The sequence below is a fragment of the Nomascus leucogenys genome, chromosome 2 (assembly GCF_006542625.1).
Source record: "Nomascus leucogenys isolate Asia chromosome 2, Asia_NLE_v1, whole genome shotgun sequence".
Lineage (NCBI taxonomy): Eukaryota > Metazoa > Chordata > Mammalia > Primates > Hylobatidae > Nomascus > Nomascus leucogenys.
Genome location: NC_044382.1, coordinates 116,822,875 through 116,845,072, shown reverse-complemented (window position 1 = coordinate 116,845,072; position 22,198 = coordinate 116,822,875). Strand labels below are relative to the sequence as shown.

Below are 22,198 nucleotides of genomic sequence, written 5' to 3'. Positions count from 1 at the left end.
AAATTAAGAAATTATATTACCTTTTCTTTCCCAATACTTTTCCAGCTTCTTGGTGCTCCACAATTGCTTTTATTCCTCTTGGACTTAAGGGCCACCTTTCTTGTTCTTCTGAAGAACAGGAACCAGAAAAATAACTGGCCATAGTCACCTTTATTCTTCAGAAGTAAATCGCCTAACCTCAACAGTTTTCTCCTACCAAAACTTAAGCATTGAATAAAATACCTTCACAGTCCCTTTCAGTTCCAGCATCCTGTGATCTTTTCCTATTTATTAATAGCTACTTCCTTATTTAGTGCCATCCCCATAAACTCCTTGACTTTTATAGCTAACGTCCAGAGAAGATTCCTTTGTTGATCCAGCTCTAGTAGAGCACTGTTAAAACAATAATGGCCTATTTGGAAATTTTAAAGAGAAGAATGAACTATAGTTAGGATTCTGGGAGATTTTTATCTCTTCTTTAGCTTCTTTTTTTTTAATATTCCTGCTCTCCATTCTTTCCCATTCCCTTTCCATGTCCTAGACAAGATGTTCTGTTATTTTCTATTTCCTGTAGTTCCAGATTATCCTTCATTGGCCCCATCAGCTCAATATTTTTTTAAAAAACAAAGTCCTCTCTTTCCTCCTCCAACCCAATCAACCTTTTCATCTACTGTCTTATCTATCTTTTTTCAAACTCCTCAAATAGACTTCTGGGGGAAAAAAATTAAAACTCAGTTCTTAATCCCAGAAGGTATAAACTAATCTGTATACTCAAGACACTTACTTCTGAATCTCTATCAAAAAAAGTGCTTTTTTTCTCTCACACAGAATGAACAGGTGGAATTGATGGTCTCCATTAGTTCCTTCCAACCCCACTCCTCTTAAAGCTAACTTTGCTTATCTAAATGAGAGAGAGGCTCTCTGCCTCTTTTACGTACTGGGGCTTCACTCATTAATATTACCAACCTCTTGCACACTTGCAGGCTTTCTCTTATTTACTCCTTTTATCAACACTATGAAGAAAATATCTTCATCTTATAAATGTGGAGTTTGAATGTCAGATAAATTAATCTGCCTAAAGTCACACAGCTAAATAATGGAAGAGCTCACATTCAAATACAAAACTAATTCTTAATGTGTTAGACCTGACACAACCTGATGCTTGGAGGGAGCAGTGTGGGAACCTAAAGGTCTTAATATCTAAAAACTACTTTAAGAATAACTAACTAGCCAGGTGCAGTGGGACATGCCTATAATCCCAGCACTTTGGGATTACAGGCTGAGGCAGGAGGATCACTTGAGCCCAAAAGTTCAAGACGAGCGTGAGCAAAACAGTCAGATTCCGGCTCTAAAAATTAAAAAAAAAAAACAAAAAGCTGGGCTTGGTGGTGCACACCTGCAGTCCCTGCTACTCGGGAGGCTGAGGTGAGAGGATCACTTAAGCCCAGGAGTTAAAGGCTACAGTGAGCTATGAGCACACCACTGCACTCCAGCCTAAGCGACAGAGCTAGACCCTGTTTCTAAAAATAAAAAAGAATATCTAGCTTAAACTAAGGAGGATATTTTTAAACTGGTTACAAAGTACACAGTAATCTTTAATTTCTATTTAGTACTTAATCATTAAATTAGAAGTGAAGAGCCATAAGGAAAAGCTATCTACTCCTTTAAGCTACCTACTTTGTAGTATGAGTACATCTAAAAAGAAGTCCTTCTAGGGCAAGATTAGTGAGTCACTCTTGATATGACATGCTCTGTGAGAAGCTATGGATACGAAAATGAAAGAGGCCTCTCACTGTAACTGCCTTTCTAACTAAAGTAATGAGCCATCTCTCAAATCTCCCTAAACAGAACAATTAAATAAAACTATCATCTTATCTAACCGCCCCAATATCTCACTGGATAATTAGAAATAGGACTACTTTAACACAGTGAAAAAGACAGCACACATTTCCCAATGCCCCAGGAAAACAAATTATTCATTTGAGATTTTAAAATTTTAGAACATTTTTCAGAATTCTGAGTTGTATATTAATATTAATATTATTAAAAATATTGCTTTTACCTGAAATGTAAAACGTGATTTCAAAAGATTTATTCTTATCTTTTTTTTTTGGAGAAAGTCTTGCTCTGTCACCCAGCTTAGAGTGCAGTGGCACAATCACGGCTCACAGAAGCCTTGACTTCCCGTGCTCAGGTGATTCTCCCACCTCAACATCCTGAGCAGCTGGGACCACAGGCACACACCGCACACCACCATGCCCAACTAATTTTCTTTTTGTATTTTTTGTAGAGATGGGATTTCACCATGATGCCCAGGCTGGTCTAGAACTCTTGGGCTCAAGCAATCCACCCGCCTTGGCCTCCCAAAGTGCTAATATTACAGGCATGAGCTACCGCATATGGCCAATTTTCTAAATTCTTAAATGTGATTCTTTGGCAGTGTTGTTTTGTGACCAAAAATAAAATGGTTCCTAGAAATAAACACATCACCTATTTCATAATAAAAAGGAGGAATAATAATTCAATTTACAGAAATTTTATTCTCATTTACCCCAAAAAAGAGATCAGTGCATACATTAAATAGCATCTCAGGCTTCTAGAATAATTAACATAAACCCTACAACGCCTATTTTATGCCTAGGAAGCCTATAGAGGTAAATAGTACCAGTTATACTAAGATCAATACATGATGTATAAAGAAAGTAAACTCTGCATGCAACTTTTGAAAAAGAGAAAACTACACATAAGGGGAAAACATATATCTTTTAGAAATGCATTATTAGTCCTTTCTTGCCCTCTAAATTTGAACTAACAGCTGTGTAGTGAGGTAAATCAGTATTCTATAAACAGGTAGTAATTTAAGTGTTCTGAGTTTATTATACCAAAAGTATTTATTCTACAATGCTGGATTAAAGAACAAACTACTACTGGAGCTATAATTATACTAAAACATTGAAAATAAATCAACAAGATGACTCAAGCTTGAAAAATACCTAAATAATAGTTGTTATAAATAGCTTTTCACCGCAGACTACACCTCCAACTACTTGTTTGCTTTCTTTTTGCTTGAATTTTTTTTAAATGCAACATAAAAATTCCATGAAGAATGCATAGTCTGTACACTACACAATAACTCAAAATAAATGGTTCTGTGAGACAAGAGTTTTTATTGTGAGTTTGCCCATTACATAAGAAGAATGTTTTTGGAGTCTCTGTCTCTTTATGGAATATAGAAATCCAGAAGACAACTCCTTAAATTCCCCTAAAGCTGAAGTTTTCAAATATTCAATCGCAAGTTCAAAGGAAATTTTAGATACTTCCCATTCATAAGAGCCTCTCTTCATTTTCTTCAAAGCTTCACGGTTTCCCTGGACTAGTGGTTCACAACTCTGGCTGCAATAAGAAACAACTGCAAATTTTTTTTTTTTTTTGAGACAGTATCTTGCTTTGTTGCCCAGGATGGAGTGCAGTGGCATGATCTCTGCTAACTGCAACCTCTGCCTCCTGGGCTAAAGTGATCCTCCCACCTCAGCTTCCCAAGTAGCTGGGACTACAGGACCAGGCCACCATGCTCAGCTAATTTTCTTTTATTTTTGGTAGAGATGGGATCTTGCCATGTTGCCCAGGCTGATCTTGAACTCCTGCGCTCAAGTGATCTGCCCACCTCAGCCTCCCAGAGTGCTGGGATCATAGGCGTGATGTATTATGTGACTACTAAATAATAAGACTGATTCATCAAAAAGCATTTTTCATTACTTTTTATTCCTATGTGGTATATGTAACATCACCAATATTTCAATTCACTTCATGTTTAAAAGGTAAGGCAATACTTCCTTTTAAATACCTTCCATCATTTGAAGATTCTATTTATCACTGTACTATTTCAGAAGTTGACTGTATGCAGACAGACATAATTTTACATAAATAAGAAGACACAAAGTAAAATTCATCTTCAGCACAGGAAACAGGTCCTAACAATACCATAGCTGTTAAACATATGAAAGATGTTTAATTTCACTCTTTTTAGAGAAATATAAAATAAAAGCACCCTAGATATTATTTCTTACCTATCAGAATAACAAAAATACAAAAGTCTAAGAACAAACTCTGTTACCCAGATTAAGTAGAAGCTGACATCCTCCTATGTTTCTGCTGGATATGCAAAATGATACAAGATCCACAGAGGAAATTTATAGAAATACAAATTTATATTTATATTGGCAATATATAACAAAAATAAATAATATAACAGGTACATTTACATTTTGGCCTGGAAATCTCATTTCCAAAAATTCAACGTGAAGATACCCATGTTACAAAAATACATCTATTCAAAGTTATCCATTGCAGCATTATTTGTAATTGCAAATACTGTGAAACCTAAAATTCCATACATGGTAAATTGGTTGAATGTTCAGATATTTTCTCCACTAAAAGAAACCAGGACTCCTAGGAAAAAGGGTTTATTCCAGGAATGTAGAAAGCAACATTCAAGATGAGACTGGAATATCTTCTTATGCCAAAAAGTAAACAAGTGCTCAGAGAATGAAGAAAAAACAGACACCAGGTAGTTGGGGGAAAAAGATAGCTACCTAGGTCTCCATCTCCTACTATTTCCTCCAATAGGAGTACAAACGAGCAAAAAAAGAAAAGAAAACCACACAAGAAACATGCCCTCAGGATTAAAGACAGAATGTACACACTTCAAAATAACTATAAATAACAGAGGCATTCGAACCACAGTGATTCCATCTTGAGTGAGGGCTAGGAAAAATGAGGCTGCAACTTGCTGAGCTGCATGCCCAGAAAGTTAGGTATTGCTAGCCTCTAGATGTTTATGGTTAAGGAAACAGATTGATAATGTTTACTAAACAGATCCAGACTTAGGAGTATCCTGATACCCTGATGATATCTGGAGAACAGAAGCATTCCTAATTTTGCTTTAAAGATAATAACATCAATTCTTGCAAAATACAGTAATTAAGAAAAGTAATCCTTTATCACAAACCCTTGTAACAGAGCACACCTCCCCATGATCTTTTTTTATCCTGTATATAAACAAGTACTGTACCTAGGGTGGACACATTTCTCCTCTCACTTTCAGGAACGCCCTACTCTGTGTATGGAGTAGCTGTACTTTTACCACTTTACTTTCTTAATAAACCTGCTTTTGCTTTGCACTGTGGACCTGTCCTAAATTATTTCTTGCGCGAGATCCAGTAACTCTCCCTTGGGGTCTGAACTGGGACCCCTTTCCTGTAAAATAAATTAAATGAAAAATTACCAAATCACAGGTTCATGTGATTTCTCATGTTCGTATTCTAGATAAAAAGTCACAGAAGAGATACAACAACTATTAAATAAATGAAATAAGTGACTGTGTATTGAATTCTGGATCAGAATGAAAAAATAATTGCCAAAAAAGGACTATATTCCATATATTCACAAAACTAGAGGAAAGAATAAATATATTAAGTCAAGAGATACAAGATATAAAAGGAATTCAAATCTAACTACTAGAGATATTTATGACTTGTTCGTTTTTAACATGGAAATGGCCCAACTACTTGATTTCTGTTTATTCTCTCCAATTGTTCCACCCTAAAGTATGGGCGTGGAGCAAAAGGAAAAGTTGAGTTTTGGCAGGTACAAGACGATGAAGGAATGGTACACAGGCACAATTTAAATTTAAATATTGGCAAGAAAGGAAGTATTGTTGCCAGAAAAGGAGGAGTGAGGGAAGAAGAGACACTGCTGGAAATAAGTGATCAGGGAAAGAATTAAAGTTAACCTCATTAATAGGGTTACGAAACGAAGTTGGAAATAAAAATACCTGAGCTGAAAAATACAGTGGATAAAATTAACAACCGATTAGACATTGAATAAAAGTAAGGTCAGTGAAGTAGAAGACAACAATAAAAACTAACCACAATGAAACACAGAGAAGAAAGAAAAATACAGCATAGTAAACTGTAGGACAACTTTAAACAGCCAAATCCATATGTAATCAGGGTCCTGAAAGAAGAGAAAAGGAAGAGGGAGAAATAAAAAACAATTTTTTAAAATAATGCCTGAAAACTTTCCAAAGTTGATGAAAATTATAGTAGCCCATGGGTTTAAAAAGGTCAAGACCCTAGCACAAAAAATGTAGAGAAAACTACATAAAGGCACATAACGAATTGCTTAACATCAGTAACAAAGGGAAAACCTTAAGTGTAGCCAGAGGAAAAAAACATTAGGCACAAATTTTTCATCAGAAACAACACAAGTAAGATGATAATACAGCAACATCTTTAAAATATGTAAAGAAATTGCCAAACAGGAATCTTATACATGTAAAAATTGTTTTCAAAAACAAAGGACACCATAAAGATATTTTTACACTTTCAAACCTAAAATTTTTTTCAACAGACTTGCACTATAAGAAATGTGAAAGGAAGTTCTTCAAGCAGAAAGAAAATGATACAAGCTAGAAACCTGAAACTACATAAAGAAATGAAGACTACCATACACTGCAACTCAATGAGCAAATATAAAGAATTATGTACTTATTATTTAAATTATTCAAAAGATAATCAGCAAAAATAATAATGTATTATGGGATTTATAACTGACATATAATTCAAAGTTGTAACAATAATAACACAAAGAATAGGTGGGAGAAAGTGAAGTATACTCTTGCAAGAATATTATTATAGATGAGGTTCTACGTATCACTAAAATACAGACTTATAGTAAGTTATAGATGTATACTATAGACCTTAAAGCAACCATTAAAATAACACAATGAACATTTATAGGTAATAATTCAATAAAGGAGATAAAAATAGTCACATTTTAAAAATGCTCAATCCAAAAGAAACAGGAGAAAGGAATATAAGAACATAAAAAGAGCAGACAAGATAAGGAGAAAACAAATGTAAGATGATAAATTTAAACATAATCATATCAATAATCACATTAAATGAAATAGTCTAAACACACAAACTAAATAGCAGAGATTGTCACATTAGGAAACAAAGCAAGACTCAACTATATGTTACTTACAAAAACCCACTTCAAATATACCAAATATATGACGAAAAAACACATACCATGCTAACAGTCAAATGAAACCCAGTGTGGTTATATTAATATCAGACAGCTTAGATTTCACAACAAAGAATATTACCAGAGTTAAGGTAATTTCTCAGTGATAAAGGGCCTAATCAATAAGGAGAAAATAAAAATCCTAAACATTTCCCACCCAATAAACAAGTTAATTTATTTGTCAAGAAGATATAACATTTCTAAACATTTATGCATCTAATAATAGGGAATCAAAATATAAGAAAAATGGATTAATAAATTGCAAAGAGAAACAGGCAAGTTCACAGTTACAGCGGGAGATTTCAGCATCCCTCTCTCAACTGATGGGACAGGTAGACAAACATGAGTAAAGAAACTGTGATGTTTAATTTTATGTGTCAACTTGACTGGCTCAAGGGAACTGCACATAACTGGTGAAACACGTCTCTGTGTGTCTTTGAGAGCGTTTCCAGAAGAGATTAGCATTTGAATCAGGCAACTAAGAAGATCCACCAGAAGATTCCATGACAAGCATCATCTAATCTATTGACAGTCTAATGGAACAAAAAGGAGGAGGAAGTGAAAATTCACTCTCTTTCTTCTGGAACAGATATTCGTCTCCTCCTGCCCTCAAGAATCAGAACTCTAGGTTTTTGGGCCTTCTTACTCTGGGATTTACACAGGAGATACCTCTGGTTCTCTGGCCTTTAGACTCAGACTGAATTACAGCACTGTCTTTCCTAGTTCTCCAGTTTGCAGACAGCATACTGTGTGTCTTCTAGACTTCCATGATAAATCATATATATATATTTGTATATATATGTGCGTATGTGTATATATATATATAATATATATATATATATATATCTCCTATTGGTTCTGTTTCTCTGGAAAACCCTGACTAATACAGAAATAGAAGACTTAAAAACCACTATTAACCATCTTCACTTTACTGTCATCTATGGAACACTCTAACCAACAACAGCAGAATACATACTTCTTAGCAACTGCACATGCAGTATTTACCAAGACCAACTATTTTCTGGGCCATGAAACAAATATTCATAAATTTTTAAACATTCAACTGATACAAAATAGATTCTTGACAAACAATGAAATTAAATTTAAAATTAGTAACAAAGAGATCCATGGCAAAATATATATATATATTTGAAAATTAAGTTAATACAATGTGGTATTTTGGGGCCCACTCCAGTCCATACCCACGCAGATCTCTAGGCATCTGGTGCATCCACTCACTTGAATCAGCAGCATGACCTGCCCCACCCTTCCCATTCACAGATCTTGGTGCAGGGAGGCCCTCTCCACTTCACACCTAGGCAGATCTCCAGGCATTCAGAGCACCCACTTGCCTGGTTCAGCAGCCTGGGATGCCCTACCCTTCCTGGACATAGACTGTGGGATAGAAGGGTCCTCTCCATTCCATGGCCAGGCAGATCTCCAGGTACTTGGAGCACTTGCTCACCTGGAGAAGCAGGCTGACCCACCCACCCTTCCTGTGCATAGATCATGGGGCAATAGGGCCCTCTCTGCTCCTCACCAGGGCAGGTCTCCAGGCATTCAAAGAACCTGCATGCCCGGATTGGAAGCATGAGCCACCCTACCCTCTCTGTGCAAAGATACAGGTAAAGGAGGGCCCTCTCTTCTTCACCCCCAGGCAGATCTCCAGACAGCTGAAACACCTGCTCACCTAGGTCAGCAGACTGAGTATCCAACCCTTCCTATGAAGACACCGTATTGCAGCTGGGCCCTCTCTGCTCAACACCAAGCAGATCTCCACCGGGAGCACCTACTCTTCTGAATCAGCAACCTGACCTGCCCCACCATTCCTGTACAGAGACTGTGGTGCTGCAGTACTCTCCATGTCGAGGCATCTGGAATACCCACTCTCCTGGATTAGGAGTTTGACCAACTCTCTCACCCCAGGCAAAGAACTTGGGGCTGAGAAGGTTTCCTAGGCACACCTCTGAGCACTTGGTGGACACCCATTGGATTCTCCCTCAGTGCTGGTGCTTCTGCCTGCCACTGGGGGACAGGTAGGCAGGCCTGCCCAGTCCGGCCCCACACATCTTGCTCCCCAGCCCGGAGAGTTGAGCAGGGAACTCAGACCACTGTGCACTACACGGATTAATCAATTTCCTGAGGCAACAGAGAGCTTCTCTCAGTAAGCGAGGATCAAGTATACACACCCAGCTGTGTTAGCCACAGCCACTTCTTACCTATAAGCGCTATGTACTGGCTGAAATATAAAGACAGCCCAATACAAAAGCCCAGTATAAAATCCATCAACAGAAGTCCATATGGCAGAGCCAAAAAGACATTACTGAACATTCTCTATAGTCACACTACCTAGGAAAGAGGGGAAAGGAAAAGAGAAATTAAAAAATAACAATAATATCACAAGAAAAGAAAGAAAAAAGAAAAAATCCTACCTGCACAAAAATAATTACAAAAATTAGAAGTGCCAGCACCTCCAGACGAGAAGGAAACCAGCACAAGAATTTTAACACCATGAAAAATGTGAATGTAGTGACACCACCAAAGGATCACACCAGCTCTCCAGCAATTGTCTGTAACCAAACTGGAAACTCAGAAATGACAGATAAAGAATTTAAAGCACAGGCTTGGCATGGTGGCTCACACCTGTAATCATAGCATTTTGGGATGCCAAGGCAGGAGGATCACTTGAGCCCAGAAGTTTGAGAACAGCCTGGGCAACATGGTAATATCCCATCTCTACAAAATATACAAAAATTAGCCAGGCATGGTGGTCCACACTTGTAGGCCCAGCTACTCAGGAAGCTAAGATAGGAGGATTACTTAAGCCCAGAAGATCAAGGCTGCAGGGAGCTGTGATCATGCCACTGCACACCAGCCTGGGCAACAGAGCAAGAACCTGTCTAAAACACAAAACAAAACAAAAAATTCAAAGCATGGAAAAGCATGTATTACAAGAATGATTAACAAGATCCAAGACAAGGATGAAATTCAACACAAAGAAACTTCAAAAGCAATCCAGGCAATGAAGGAATACATAAGCATCTTAAAGAAAAATCAGTCAGAGCTTACGGAGTTGAAAAACTCACTTAAGGAGTTTCAAAAGACAACTGAAAGCTTCAGAGGAAACTTCAGAGCCTAAATACATGTCTTCAGAACTAATGCAGTCAGACAAAAATAAATAAAAAAGAATTTTTTAAAATAAACAAACTCCCTGAGAAATACGGGATTAGGTAAAGCAACCAAACCTACAAGTTATTGTCATTCCTGAGAAAGAAGGAGAAGAAGTAAACAACCTGGAAAATATATTTGAAGGAATAATTCAAAAAAAGTTTCCCTAATCTTACTGGAGAGGTAGATATCCACATACAAAAAATCCAGGTAACACCTGTGAGATGTTATACAAAATGAACAGCAACAAGACATATTGTCACAAGACTGTCCAAGGTCTAAACTAAAGAAAAAAATCTTGAAGGCACCTGAGAAAAAGGTCAGATCACATGTGCAAAGGGAACTCTGTCAGGCTAACAGTGGACTTCTCAGCAGAAATCTTATAAACCAGGAGAGATTAGGGGTGAAGTTTCAGCCATCTTTAAGAAAAGAAATTCCAATCAAGAATTTCACATCTCACCAAACTAAGCATCGTAAGTGAAGGAGGAATAAAATATTTTCCGGACAAGCAAGTGCTAAGGGAATTCTATACCAGGTCGCCTCACAAGAGATCCTTAAGGGAGTTCTAAACAAGGAAACAATAACAACGAAAATACCTGCTACCACAAAAACATGCACACAGGCCCTATAAAGGAACCACACAATACAAACTACAAAGTAATCATCTAATGACTTCACAATAGGATCAAAATCTCACATATTAATATTAATATTGAATGTAAACTGCCTAACTACTCCACTTAAAAGGCACAGAGGTGCAGGTTGGATTAAAAAAACAAACCCAACCATCTGCTGTCTTCAAGAAACCCATTCTTACATGTTGACACCCATAGGCACAGAGTAAAGGGTTAGAGAAAGATCCACAAACAGAAAACAAAAAAGAATAGTGAAACTATTCTTATATCACATAAAACAAATGTTGGACCAACAAAAAAAAAAATGGACAACAAGTAATAATGATAATAATGATAAAGAATTTAATTCAACAAGAAGACTTAACTTATATTTAATATATGCACCCAACACTGAAGCACCTAGATTCACAAAAAAAATACATCTAGACCTATAAAAAGACACAGACAGCCACACAACACCCCACTGATAGCATCAGACAGATCACTGAGACAGAAAACTAACAAAGAAATTCTGACCTGAAATTCAATCCTTGACCAACTGGATCTAATAGAAATCTAGGAAATATTCCATGTATCATACACAGAATACACATTATTCTCATCTGACATGGAACATAATCTAACATCAACCACATGCTTGGCCATAAAACAAGTCCCAGTAAATTAAAAAAAAAATCTAAATCATACCAACAACACTCTTAGACCACAGTGAAATAAAAGTAGAAGTCAAAACCAAGAAGATATCTCAAAACCACACGATTACATGGAAATTAAACAACTTGCTCCAGAATGACTTGTGGGTAAACAATGAAATTAAGGCAGAAATCAAAACATTTTCTGAAATAAATGAAAATAGAGAAACAGCATACCAGAATCTATGGGACGCAACAAGAGCAGTGTTCAGAGAAAAGTATATAGCACTAAACACCACCCCAAAAAGGTAGAAAGATCTCAAATTCAGTATCTAATACTATACCTAGAAGATCAAGAAAAACAAGAACTAACCCTACAGATAGCAAAAGAAGTAACTAAAACCAAAGAACAACTGAATGAAATTGATATCCAATCATCCATACAAACAAACAACAAAACAAAAACTTTGATCTTCGAAAGGATAAACAAGGTTGATAGACCACTAGCTAGACCAACAAAGAAAAAGGCAGAAGATGCAAAATAAGCACAATAATAAATCACAGAGGTGACATCACAACTGACTCACAGAAAAACAGAAGATCCTCAGAGACTATTACGAACACCTCTATGCAAACAAACTAGAAAATCTACAGGAAATGGACAAATTCCTGGAAACACGCAACTTCTCAAGATTGAATCAGGAATGTATTAGTCTGTTTTCATGCTGCTGATAAAGACATACCTGAGACAGGCCAATTTACAAAAGAAAGAGGTTTAACTGTACTTACAGTTCCACGTGGCTGGGGAGGCCTCACAAACATGGTGGAAGTCAAGGAGAAGCAAATCACATCTTACGTGGATGGCGGCAAGCAAAAAGAGAGCTAGTGCAGGAAAATTCCCGTTTTTAAAACCATCAGATCTCATGAGGCTCATTCACTAACGTGAGAACAGCACAGGAAAGATTTGCCTCCATAATTCAATCACCTCCCACCGGGTTCCTCCCACAACACATGGGAATTGTGGGAGTTAAAATTCAATATGAGATTTTGGTTGGGACACAGCTAAACCATATCATTCCACCCTGGACCCCTCCCAAATCTCATGTCCTCACATTTCAAAACCAATCATGCCTTCCCAACAGACCCCCAAAGTCTTAATTCATTTCAGCATTAACTCAAAAGTCCACAGTCCAATGTCTCATCTGAGACAAGGCAAGTACCTTCCGCCTATGAACTTGTAAAATCAAAATCAACTTAGTTACTTCCTAGATACAATGGGAGTATAGGTATTAGGTAAATACAGCCATTCCAAAAGGGAGACGCTGGCCAAAACAAAGGGGCTACAGGCCCCATGCAAGTCTGAAATCCAGTGAGGCAGTCAAATCTCAAAGCTCCAAAATGATCTCCTTTGACTCCATGTCTTGCATCCAGGTCACGTAGATGCAAGAGGTGGGTTCCCATAGTATTAGGCAGCTCTGCACCTGTGGCTTTGCAGGGTACAGCCTCCCTTCCAGCTGCTTTCACAGACTGTTGGTGAGTGTCTGCAGCTTTTCCAGGCGCACGGTGCAGGCTGTCAGTATATCTACCATTCTGGGGTCTGGAAGACGGTGGCCCTCTTCTCACAGCTCCACTAGGCAGTGCCCCAGTAGGGACTCTGTGTGGGGGCTCCAACCCCACATTTCCCTTCCACATTGCCCTAGCAGAGGTTCTCCAGGAGAGCCCCACCCCTGTGGCAAACTTCTGCTGGGACATCCAAGCATTTCCACACATCCTCAGAAATCTAGGAGGAGGTTCCCAAACCTCAATCCTTGACTTCTAAGCACTAGCAAGCTCAATACCACGTGGAAGCTGCCAAGGCTTGGAGCTTGTGCCCTCTGAAGCCATGGCCCAAGCTATACCTTAGCCCCTTTTAGTCATGGCTGGAGCAGCTAGGATGCAGGGCACCAAGTCCTTAGACTGCACATAACACAGGGACCCTGGGCCTGGCCCACAATACTGTGTTTTCCTCCTCGGCCTCCAGGCCTGTGATGGGAGGGGCTGCCATGAAGACCTCTGACATGCCCTGGAGACATTTTTGCCATTCTGTTGGTGATTAACATTCAATTCCTTGTTATTTATGTAAATTTCTTGAATTTCTCTCAGAAAATGGGATTTTCTTTTCTATCACATTGTCAGGCTGCAAATTTTCCAAACTTTTATGCTCTGCTTCCTTTATAAAACTGAATGCCTTTAACAGCACCCAAGTCATCCCTTGAATGCTTTGCTGCTTAGAAATTTCTTCTGCCAGATACCCTAAATCATCTCTCTCAAGTTCAAATTTCGATAAATCTCTAGGGCAGGGGCAAAATTCCACCAGTCTCTTTGCTGCGACAAAACAAGAGTCACCTGTGCTCCGGTTCACAACAAGTTCTTCATCTCTATCTGAGACCACCTCAGCCTGGACCTTATCGTTCATATCACTAACAGTATTTTTGTCAAAGCCATTCAACAAGTCTCTAGGAAGTTCCAAACTTTCCCACATATTCGTGTCTTCTTCTGAACCTTCCAAACTGTTCCAACCTCTGCCTGTTACGCAGTTCCAAAGTCATTACCACATTTTCAGGTAGCTTTTTAGCAATGCCCCACTCTACTGGTACCAATTTACTGTATTAATCTGTTTTCACGCTGCTGATACCTGAGACTGGCCAATTTACAAAAGAAAGAGATTTAACTGGACTTACAGTTCCACATGGCTGGGGAGGCCTCACAAACATGGTGGAAGGCAAGGAGGAGCAAATCACATCTTATGTGGATGACAGCAGGCAAAAGAGAGCTTGTGCAGGAAAATTCCCATTTTTAAAACCATCGGATCTCATGAGACTCATTCACTATCACGAGAACAGCACAGGAAAGACCCACTCCCATAATTCAGTCACCTCCCACAACACGTGGGAATTGTGGGAGTTACAATTCAAGATGAGATTTGGGTGGGGACACAGCGAAACCATATCAAGGAAGAAAGTGAAACCCTGAAAACACCAATATCCAGCTCCAAATTGAATCAGTAATTAAAAAAACCTATCCAATTAAAAAAAAAAAAAACAGACTAAATGGATTCACAGCCAAATTCTACTAGATGTACAAAGAAGTAGTACCAATTCTACAGAAACTATTCCAAAAAATCAAGTAGAAGGGAATTCTACCTAATTCATTCTAAAAAGCCAGCATCACACTGATACCAAAACTTGGCAGACACAACAAAAGCAGAAAACTACAGGTCAATATCCATGATGGACATAAACACAAAAATCCTCAATGAAATACTATTAGTAGCAAACCGAATCAAGCAGCACATCAAAAAATTAATTCATCATGATCCAATAGGCTTCATTCCTGCAATGTAAGGTTGGATCAACATATACAAATCAATAACTGTAATTTGTCACATGAACACAATTAGAAACAAAACCATATAATAATCTCAATTGATGTAGAAAAGGCGTTTGATAAAATCCATCATTGCTTCACGATAAAAATCCTCAATAAACTAGGCATGGAAGGAATATAATTCAAAACAGTAACAGCCATCTGTGACAAACACACAGCCCACATCATACTGAACAGCAAATGCTTGAGCTATTCCCCTTGAGAACTGGAACAAGACAAGGATGCACACTCTCACCACTCCAATACAATATAGTACTAGAAGTCCTAGCCAGAACAATCAGGCAAGAGAAAAAAATAAAAGGCACCCAAATAAGAAAAGAAGTCAAACTATCTCTCTTAATGGATGACATGTGTCTATACCTACAAAGCTCTAAGTACTTCACCAAAAGGCTCCTGAAACTGATAAACTACTTCAGTAAACAATCAGGATACAAAATAAATTAGAAAAATCAGCACCAATTCTATACACCAATAACATTCAAGCTGATAGCCAAATCAAGAATGCAATGCCATTTACAATAGAAACAAAAAAATAAAATAAAACACCTAGGGATACATTTAACCAAGAAAATAAAAGATCCCTACAAGAAGCACTACAAGACACTGCTGAAAGAAATCACAGATGACACAAACCATTGGAAAAACATTCTGTGCTGATGGTCTGAAAGAATCAATACCATTAAATGCCCATACTGCCCAAAGCAATCTAGATTCAACACTATTCCTATCAAACTACTGTCATTTCTCACAGAACTGGGAAAAAACTACTATAAAATTCATATGCAACCAAAAAGTCGCCCAAATAGCCAAAGTAGTCCTAAGTAAAAAGTACAAAGCCGGTGGCTTGACGTTACGCAAGTTCAAACTATACCACAAAGCTACAATAACCAAAACGGCATGGTAGTGGTACAAAAACAGACACATAGACCAATGGAACAGATTAGAAAACACAGAAATTAAAAAAAAAAAAAAACAACACACACCTACAGCCATCTGATCTTTCATCAAAAATAAGCAACAGGGAAAGAACTCCCTATTTAATAAATGGTGCTGGGATAGCTGGCTAGCTTTATATGCAGAAGAATGAAACCTGTCCCCTACCTTTCACCATGTACAAAAATTAATTCAGAATGGATTAAAGATTTAAATGTAAGACCTCAAACTATAAGAATCCTAGAAGAAAACCTGGGAAATACCATTCTGGGTATCAGCTGTGGGAAGAAATTTATGACTAAATTCTCAAAAGCAATCGCAACAAAAATGAAAATTGACAAGTGGGACTTAATCAAACTAAAAAGCTTCTATACAACAAAAGTAACTATCAACAGAGTAAACAGACAACCTACAGAATGAGAGAAAATAACCATAAACCATGCATCCAAAAAGGACTAATGGTCTACACAGAAGTTAAACAAATCATCAAGAAAAAAAAACATTAAAAAGTGGGCATAGGACATTCACAGATACTTCTCAAAGGAAGACATACAAGTGGCCAACAAACACATGATAAAATGCTCAACGTCATTAATTATCAGATAAATGCAAATCAAGACCACAATGAGATACCATCTCACACCAGTAAGAATGGCTATAATTAAAACGTCAAAAAAACAACACATGCTCGTGAGGTTGTGGAGAGATGGAAACACTTAATACACTATTGGTGGAAATGTAAATTAGTTCAGCCACTCCACTAGGGAAAGCACTCCGGAGATTTCTCAAAGAAATAAAACAGAACTACCATTAGACCTAGCAGTCCCATTAGTGGGTATATAGCCAAAAGAAAATAAATAGTTCCACCAAACAGACACCTACATTTGTATGTTCATCATAGCACTATCCACAGTAGCAAAGACATGGAATCAACCTCATTGCTTATCAATGGTGGATTAGATGAAGAAAATGCAGCACATATGCACCATAGAATACTATATGGTCATAAAAAAGAATGAAATCATGCCCTTTGCAGCAACATGTATGCAGCTGGAGGCCATTATCCTAAGCAAATTAACACAGGAACAAAAAAAAACAAATACTCCATGTTCTCACTTTTAAGTGGCAGCTAAACATTGGGTACACAAGGATATAAAGACGGAAAAAATGGGCACTACAGAATATTAGAGGGGAGAGGGAAGGACGGGGGGAAAGGCTGAAAAACTATGGGGTATTATGCTCACTACTTTGGTAATGGGGTCATTCATACCATAAACCTCAGCATCACACAATATATCCAGGTAACAAACCTGCATGTGTACCCCCAGAATCTAAAATAAAAGTTGAATTATTTTTTAACAATTTAAAATGTATACTATTTTTATTTATTGAAAGACCCAACAGTGTTAAGATACAGATTTTCCCCAAATTTATCTATACATTCAATATAATTCCAAGCAAAATCCCAGTAGCCTTTTAAAAAAAAAATAATTGGTAAGGTGCTCCTAAAATTCATAAGGAGAGGCACAGGATTTAGAAAAGACAAAATAATTTTGAAAAAAATATAAGTTCAGTAGTACCCCTTAATCTGTTGTTTTCCTTCCTGCAGTTTCGATTGCACGTAGTCCAAAAATGGAAAAGTCCAGAAATAAACAATTCGTAAGTTTTAAGGTGACACCGCTCTGAGTAGTATGATGAAATACCTAGCCTCCCCACTCTGTCCCTGCCCAGGATATGAATCATCCCTTTGTCTAGTGTATCCATGCTGTATATGCTACTTGAATATTACTCACTTAGTAGCCATCTCAGTTATCAGATCAACTGTCCTGCTATAGCAGTGCTTGTGTTTAAGGAACCTTTATTTAACTTAATAATAGCCCCAAAATGCAAGGATAGTGATGCTGGTAATTTGGATATGCCAAAAAGAAGCCAGAAAGTGTCTCCTTTGGGTGAAGGGATGAAAGTTCTCAACTTCAGGAAAGAAAAAAAACATATGCTGAGGTTGCTAAGAGCTACGGTAAGAATGAATCTTCCATCCATGCAACTGTGAAAAAGAAGAAAAAGGAAATTTGTGCCTTTGAATTTTTGATGTTGCACTTCAAACTGCAAAAGTTATATGCATAGTGCGTGATTAAGTGCTTAGTTAAGATGGAAAAGGAATTAAATGCGTGGGTGGAAGGCATGAACAGAAACATATTCTGATTGGCAACAATGGACGTTCAGTACTATCCACAGCTTCAGGCATCTACTGGGGATATTAGAACATATCTCCCATGAATAAGGGATGACTACTGTACACTACCTGACTTTGATATTATTATCAACGAACAAATAATTAAATGTGTTACTGGTGTCATGATAGACAAAAATATGAATGGAACAGAATAAAGAGTACAAAAATAGACTCGCATTATGGTCAACTGATTTTAAACAAAGATGCAAATTCAATGGAGAAAGCTTAGTGTTTTCAACAAATGATGTTAGAACAAATGGATATCCAGAAGCAAAAAAAGAAAAAAATATGAACTTCAGTCCATAGCTTGCCACATGTACAAAAATTAAATAAAAATAAATCATAGACCTACACACAAAACTTAAAACTATAAAAATTTCCAGATGATAACACAGGCAAAACTCTTTAACTTTGCATCAGGCAAAGATTTTTTAAGATATAATACGAAAAGCACAATCCTCTTTAAAAAAGGTAGACTTTACTTATAGGTAGAATAAATCATAGTTTTTCTGTGTTAAGAGGAAAGAATAGCTGGTCACAGTGGCTCATGCCTATAATCCCAGATCTTTGGGAAGCCAAGGTGGGAGGATTGCTTGAGCCCAGAAGTTCAAGGTCAGCCTGGGCAATGTACTGAGACCCCGTTTCTATAAAATAAAAAATAAAATTAGCCAGTTATGGTGGCGCATGCCTATAGTGTCAGCTCCCTAGAAAGCTGAGGTGGAAGGATTGCTTGAGCTGGGAGGTCAACACTGCAATGAGCCATGACTGTACCACTGCACTCCAGCCTGGATGCCAGAGCAAGATCCTAAAAGAGAAAAAAAAAGAGGAAAAGCTGACATACTCCTTGATTTTCTGTGAGTTCTCAACCATTGTTCAACTGTTGATTTAATGTATAAATTAGCAATAACAAAGAAAATAGAAACTATGTGACAATGGCAAATAAGACATGTCAACAGAATGTAAGAAAATGAAAAGCAGGTAAGTGGTAACTAATTAGCATACGAGGAAAAGTTAAAACCTAAGTGTTCTGCAAAAGGGAGGTCAAGATTTATGAGGTCAGATGACTACGGTAAAGCTCAGGAGACCGAGGCAGGTAGATCATTTGAGGTCAGGAGTTAAGACCAGCCTAGCCAACATGATGAAACCCCATCTGCACTAAAAATACAAAAATTAGCCAGGTGTAGTGGTACGCACCTGTAATCCCAGCTACTCATGAGGCTGAGATACAAGAATCACCTGAACCCGGGAGGCGGAGGTTTTAGTGAGCCAAGATTGCACCACTGTACTCTAGCCTGGGCGAGACAGTGAGACTGCATCTCGGGAAAAAAAAAAAAAAAAAAAAGAAAAGAAAACAAGAGGGATAAATGAAGCAGAAAGACTTTGGACTCAGAAACACCAGGTAGCTTACCAAAAACAAGAAGATTAAATAAAATGTGACTTTTAAAATACCAAAAGTACTTTCCCTATCTATTCCCATTAACATTAATAGCAGGCTTATACCCACAGATGAAATTGCCAAATAAAATAAAGGATATCCAGTTAAATTTGAATTTCAGATAAATAACAAATAATTTTTAATGTATGTTTGTCCTAAATACTGCATGCAAATTCAAATGGTGTCCTGTATTTTTTGTGGCCATCTCTGGCAGCTCTACCTTCAGACTAGATACTGGCCCAGAAAGGAAGTTAAAGATATTAACATTACTGGGCTCTTAACAGAATTACAAATCCTTACTTGATCAAACACACTATATACACGGTCTCCACAGGTAACAGAGTTTTCCTCTAAAATGTACTCAAATCCTAAGACCCAAAAGTGAAAGAAGATTAATTTTTTTAACATTCTAAAGTTAAAAAGATTTATTTTTAACTTGGAATAAAGATAGTGAAATATGATATTTAAATAAGACATTGGAAGTAACAGAGCAAGAATCCAAGAACTATTGGAGTTTAAGATTTCTTCTTCAATGTTTTCAAAGAACAATTAACAGTACAATTCTGGCCCTTATTTTTATATGACAGAATAATCTTGGATTTAAAAAAATACATTATTCATCTAATGGATGTTTTAAGAGTGACTAACTCAACAATATACTAATAATTTTGTACTGAAATGATAGCAAATAACAGCTACATGCTAAAATATTCCATATGATTCACAACACTAACGATTCACAGAAGAATTCAGGGAATGGTTTATAACTAAAGTTTGTGCAAAAGGGAAAAATAGCAGGGTTCAAATGACCCAAAGCCAGAAGAGTTAATAAAAGAAACCAAAATTTGTAACAATGGTTCTCAAACCTGACCCATTAAGTCAGAATATTAGAGAGGTACAGCCCCCTAATTTTTTGTTTTGTTTTTTGAGATAGGGTCTCACTCTGTCACCCACGGCTCACTGCAGCCTTGATCTAACGGGCTCAAGCAATCCTCCCACCTCAACCTCCCAAGTAGCTAGGACTACAGTCACATGCTACCACGCCCAGCTAATTTTCATATTTTTTGTAGAGACGGGGTTTCACCACTTTCCCCAGGCTGGTCTCAAACTCCTAGGCTAAAGTGATGTTCCCATCTCAGCCTTCCAGAGTACTAGGATTACAGGTGTGAACCACCATGCCCAGCCACTCCAAAATTTATAATTTTAAAAACTTCTCCATGAGATTTTCATACTCTGTAAAACTGTGGAATCACTGCTTTAGAATGCTGACTTAAGTATGCTCATTCAGTAGTATGAGCTATTGCATTTTAAGGACAATTATAATGTTATAAATAACAAATAGTGAAATTATTCTTCTTACCTTGGATACGTTGCTGACATAATTCATTTGGACAGTACTTTCCTTATCAACTTGATTACAAAGGTTCTGTAAAGTAGATGCATATTCTTTATCACTTTTTATTCTCAGGGCCATAAATTTCTTTACGGTTTCCAGTAACCGTAATTCCCAGTCTTGCAATTTTAACACTGCTTCATGTGAATTCTTCAGGTCACTCCCAAACCCCATTTTGTAAGGCACTGGTTATCCTCCACACTGCACAAGTGAGCCTTCTAATCAGCACATATCTGTGTATGTAAACAAAAGAGAAAAACTCTTAAATAAAAAGGAAATTAGTCTTCAAAAAAAAAAAAAAGTTATGATAGATTCTTCTTTGGAGTTAAAAAAAAAATCACAACTGAATACTTTCTTCCAAAGATCAGAAACAAGATGAAGAGGTCCACTCTATTGTTGGCTTCAACATTACTCCAGAGGTCTTAGCCATTACAATGAAACAAATGAAATAAAAGGGGCATTCAGATCGGAAAGGAAGAAGTAAAACTATCTTAATTTGCAAATTACATCATCTTGAATGTAGAAAATCCTATGTAATGCAACAAAAACCATTAAAATAAATGACTAGAAGCCTCCACCAATTGTGCCTCCCTGCCCCCTGCCAGCAGGAACACCAAATTTAACAACTATTTACACACAAAAAAATCAGGTGAGCAATCACAGTACCCAGTTTTAACTTCCCATCGCTGAAAGAGGTACCGAAAAGGGTAGAAAACACAGTCTGGAATCATCAAGACCAGTCCTCTCCCATCCCCCGGCAGTGGCCACATGGTGCACAGAGTATCCCTGGAGGAGAAAGAGAGCACTGCGATTGTGGGACTTTGCAATAAACTCACTGCTGCCATGTCACAACGGAAAGCAAAACCATGATGAACTCAGCCAATGACCACCCAGGAAGGGAGCATTTAGACCAGCCATAGCCAGAGGGGAATTGCCCATTCCAGCAGTCAGAACTTGAGTTTCAGCAACCTAGAGAGACATGAGAGAGGGAGGCTACAGGAGTGCTTGCAACACCTCTTTTGCACCCTGGCCAGCACAACTTGCAGCAACAAAAGTGACTCCATCCTTCCGCTTCAGGAGAGGAGACAAACAGTAAAGAGAACATTGTCTTGCCTCTTGGATACCAGCTCAGCCACAGTAGGATAGAGCACTGGGAAGTCATTAGACTCCTGTTATAGGCCCTATCTCCTGAATGACATTTCTAAACACAACCTGGGCCAAAAAAAAACCCCGCTGCCTTGAAAGGGAGGACCCAGTACTGGCAGGTTTCATCAC

The 22,198-nt window shown here is 37.7% G+C and overlaps 1 protein-coding gene across 2 annotated transcripts in view; it reads right to left on the bottom strand.

Annotated features, from left to right (window-relative positions):
- The window catches only part of FER (FER tyrosine kinase), a 452,653-nt gene that overhangs the window by 382,036 nt on the left and 48,419 nt on the right, over positions 1-22,198 (bottom strand). For both annotated transcript variants that reach the window (XM_030817473.1, XM_030817480.1), the window contains exon 3: positions 20,891-21,156. In XM_030817473.1, the coding sequence (XP_030673333.1) occupies positions 20,891-21,097 (207 nt within the window). In that variant the 5' untranslated portion in view covers positions 21,098-21,156. The remainder of the gene's footprint in view (positions 1-20,890; positions 21,157-22,198) is intronic.